At 29.4% G+C, this 4,161-nt stretch overlaps 1 protein-coding gene across 2 annotated transcripts; it reads left to right on the plus strand.

The window, feature by feature from the left end:
- Positions 1-597: 597 nt before the first annotated feature.
- Positions 598-2,590, plus strand: LOC137829970 (transcription factor bHLH36-like). Of its 2 annotated transcripts, none has more exons than XM_068637025.1 (4): positions 598-1,082; positions 1,187-1,531; positions 1,648-1,723; positions 2,255-2,590. In XM_068637025.1, the coding sequence occupies exons 1-4, from the start codon at positions 750-752 to the stop codon at positions 2,275-2,277; spliced, it is 777 nt and encodes a 258-aa protein (XP_068493126.1). In that variant the 5' UTR covers positions 598-749; the 3' UTR covers positions 2,278-2,590. The 2 variants fall into 2 exon arrangements, with proteins under 2 accessions (XP_068493126.1, XP_068493125.1); XM_068637024.1 differs by having other exon boundaries at positions 615-1,082; positions 1,648-1,729; positions 2,255-2,499.
- The last annotated feature ends 1,571 nt before the right edge of the window (positions 2,591-4,161 follow it).

The following is a 4,161-nucleotide window of genomic DNA, read 5'->3' on the forward strand; positions in this document are numbered from 1 at the left end:
CGTGTTTTCTTTTTTATTGTTGTTTGTGTTTTTTTTTATAGCTCTTCCTAATACTCTCAATTTAGTTGTTAGGTGTTAGTTTTGTTTTTGAATTTGTATTTATTGGAAGTAACATGATTGTTTCTTATATTTTGTATAGGATTGAATTAATCTGAAGTGATTTTTTTCTGATAATTTTTTTTTATGATGTGCATTATTAAGATGAAACTCAAATTAATTTTTTATATTTAAAAGAATAATAAATATCCAACATTTTAGGGATTTTTCAAATCTATTATGATAAAAAGGTAAAAAAAGTTATGATTACTGCATAATTTTAAAAACACCTAACTAATAATTATTATAAATTTTGGCAATTTCTTTAAATATTTACAGAATAAAAGAGAACAATTACATAGCCACCTTCCTATTGTTTCAAGGTTCGGCTAGATTGGATTCACAACATACCAACCGACAAAGCAGCCCAAACAAAAATTTGGTATGTAAATCAAACAAGTTTCAAAATAGACTCTTCAAAATTTGATCATCCATCAAACTAGATCAACACCATGTCCCACAAGATAATATTAATTAACAAGAGAAAGACAAAAGAGCAAAGAAAGTAGAAACAAGAACGTTGATATGGCAGGTAAGATGGATTCTTTTCTTATACGGGAGGGGATTTGAGGATCCTAGGATATATATTAGTCAAACGGGAATCAATCCGAAACCCTAATTTCCAAACCTTTGAGTGCCCCAACCAGATTACGATGAATCCTTTACACCCTAGTCATGGGTTGTACTCTCAGATTACAACTGATGATTACTGTTCCCTACCAATCCAAACAACCACTCTGCAAAATCAGATCTTGTGTGATCCTATGATGGATGGTAGTGCTCTCATTCCATGTACAGGTCAAATGGAAACTACCAAGGGCAAGCAGAGACAAAAGTTACCTGCTTGGAGAAACGAGGATTATAAGATCACCACCATAGATGAAAACAAGAAGTGGATGCATAGAGAGATCGAGAAACAAAGAAGGCAAGAAATGACCAGGCTTTGCACCCACTTTAGATCTCTTCTGCCTCTTCAATATATTAAGGTAAACACACGGTTATAGTATTTTTCATCTCATTAACAACCCATTCAAGGGCATTATTGCGCATCACTATATTCAGTATATTATTTCTTGATGGCCATCATCAGGGAAAGCGCTCAATTTCTGATCTTATGCATGAGGGTTCAAATTACATCAAACACCTTGAAAACAAAGTGAAACTGTTGGAAGCTAAGAGAGACAAGTTTAAGAAGTTGTCCAATTTGATTCCTGTTGTTTCTGATAGTGGAAGCTTTGGCACTACCCATTTTCCAATATGTGTCCTTGTTCATCCTTTTCCAGGAGGTGCTCAGATTAAGTGTAGTTATAGTTTCAGAAAATATGTCTTTTCTTTGTCAAGAGTGATAGATATGGTGCTTAAAGAAGGGCTTGATGTGGTCAACTGTACCTCCACCAAAACAGATGACAGGTTCATACACACTATCCGATTAGAGGTACCATATCTATTATTATTTGAAGTTATCAATGAGCATGCATGGCGTATTATGATGTATATATTCCGTTAAAATTTTGATTATTGCTGTCTTCTTATAATCTATCTGCCTTGAAGGTTCCACATATGATGACTGGGACTAATTACACTGAACTGCAAAGGAAGCTTGTCGAAGCAATATCATCATCTTCAAGTACAAGTATTATTTATTTGCACAAGATTTTCATATATTTTCCTATGATTTTGTCCGAATATTTGCATAAGGAAAATTAAATTTTTCATATAATAATAACATCTAAATTAATAAATAATATAATGGTATGTAATTAGATAAATAATTATCAACTATAATAGTATATTTAATATATTTTATCAATAAAAGAATTAAGTTAATATGAAACATAAAGGGTGCTTCAACCTTTTATTAAAAAAAAATACCATAAATTCCAGTTCTCTTACTCAAGTATGGTGCACAGGATAGTAAGACCTATACTTTTTCTTCTCTATATGAAAACAGGCAAGTATAATATAAGTTTGTAGACAATGTCTACTCAAAACTTAAAAAATTGAAATTTCTATTGAATTAGTTAGCAGTCCTGTTGTTAATTATGACTTGAAAAATACTAATAAGATTTTATTACATGTCTCTGTTTTCCAGTTGAGAATATTGATTACTGTTAATGTATTGCTATTCTTTACATTACAACATTTGTTACAATTGTAGGTTTGGAGGAGATAAGTATCTGAACATGAAAAGTGTTGATATCTTATGACAGATGTATTGTGTGGTGATATTTCTGATCTGGTAGACAATTAACTTTTAGTCATGTGTACATGTTATTGTACCACTACTTTGCTGGTTGTCATGACTATACTGGAGTACTCTAAAAGGAATCCAGTTGAAAGAGTAAAGTACAAAAATGGTAATGCAGTATTCCATGAGCTCATTTAATTTCTTTTCAGTGGAAATCAGAATCATGTATAGTTGAGTTTTTTTATCAGAAATAAAGAAATATTATATAAAGAATATGTAGATATATATGATGGAATGTGATTCTAAGGTGGCTTTGTTGCTTATAGAGGAAAGTAACCCAAAGGAATGAGATTATTATTAAATATTTTTATCCATTTCGTCCCTTCCAGTCCTACCAACATTGGCCTTGATATGACAAAAATAATGCAAGGATATATATGTTCATATGTGACCTGTGACATAGCCAACGATTACATGATGAGATCTACCTATTGAAATGCAAAAAACTAGATGGTACAAAAGTCACATATAAAACCTTCCTAGCACAACCTATATATGCTTCTCAGTGGCAGGATCAAACTGTAGTGTTTTATGCAAGAAAATTGGATAGAACTTGAAATTACGAAAACACATGTAGGAACCACAACCATGTGAGCCTAGCAGAAAAATACAGAATACATCTAAAACAGAAATAAGAACTCAGGACTGCTACAAGAAGACTAAGGGTGTGTTTGCTTTTGGAGGTGATGGAGGTTGAGGGTGAGGGTGAATGGGTATCACTCTTGTTTGTTTCTATGAGAGGGAGAGGGTGAGGGTGAGTGGAAAGTTAAAAGTATTTAGAATCTTTTCATAATTGAAGAGAAAGGAGAATAGAATGAGGTGAAAAGACCATGATGCCCTTCATACAATAATATTAATAATGAAAATTATTATTAATAATAATTTTGTGTATATATATATATATATATATAACATAATATAATTTAAAGAATCATAAATAATATTAAAATTATCTAAATAAAATAACAAAATTAATTTAAATTAATAAAATGAAAAATAATAAAATTATACTTACATTTAAAATTATATTTAATTATTTCTTTGAATTTTACATTTTTTTCTTTTATTTATAAATGAAACTTTAAATTATTTTAATTAACTAAAATGTGCACAAAATTAATAATTATTTATTCTTTTTTTATATATAAGGGTAAATTTGTAATCTTACAATTTACACTATTCCAAATAATTTAAAATACTCTTACAACCATCACATCACTCACGTATTTCAATAAATTTTCTTCACACATCCACTCTAACATACCCTACTTCAAACACACTAACTTTTTTCACACTTTTTTTCTCACACTCTCACCCCCTCAACCCACGTCTTAACACTACAAGAAAAATATGAAATAGAAACCAATTTTAGAGACCAAAAAATAATTAGTTGTTATAGTAACTAAATTAAAGACCATTTTAGAAACTAAAAAAAAATTGGTTTCTAAATTAGTTTCTATTATTGTTAAATGGTTTCTAAATTTGTATCTAATTAACTACAAGGTTTTAACTACCAATTATTTAGTTTCTAAATTTGGTAGCAAAAATATTGGTTGCTAATTAGATACCAATTTAGAAAACAGTTAACAATAATAGAAACTAATTTAGAAAACAAAAATATTTCAGTATCTAAAATGGTCTCTAATTTAGTCACTATAGCAACTAATTATTTTTTGTCTCTAAAAAATGATTTCTATTTCATGATTTTCTTGTAGTGTAATATATAACTTTCGAGTCATTGTGAGTTCTTCAACCATGTAAAGATCCTGATAAAAAATGAAAATTATTTAATTATTTCTTACTGATAAAAAAAAACA

This window comes from Phaseolus vulgaris, chromosome 7 (assembly GCF_000499845.2).
Source record: "Phaseolus vulgaris cultivar G19833 chromosome 7, P. vulgaris v2.0, whole genome shotgun sequence".
NCBI classification, from domain to species: Eukaryota; Viridiplantae; Streptophyta; class Magnoliopsida; order Fabales; family Fabaceae; genus Phaseolus; species Phaseolus vulgaris.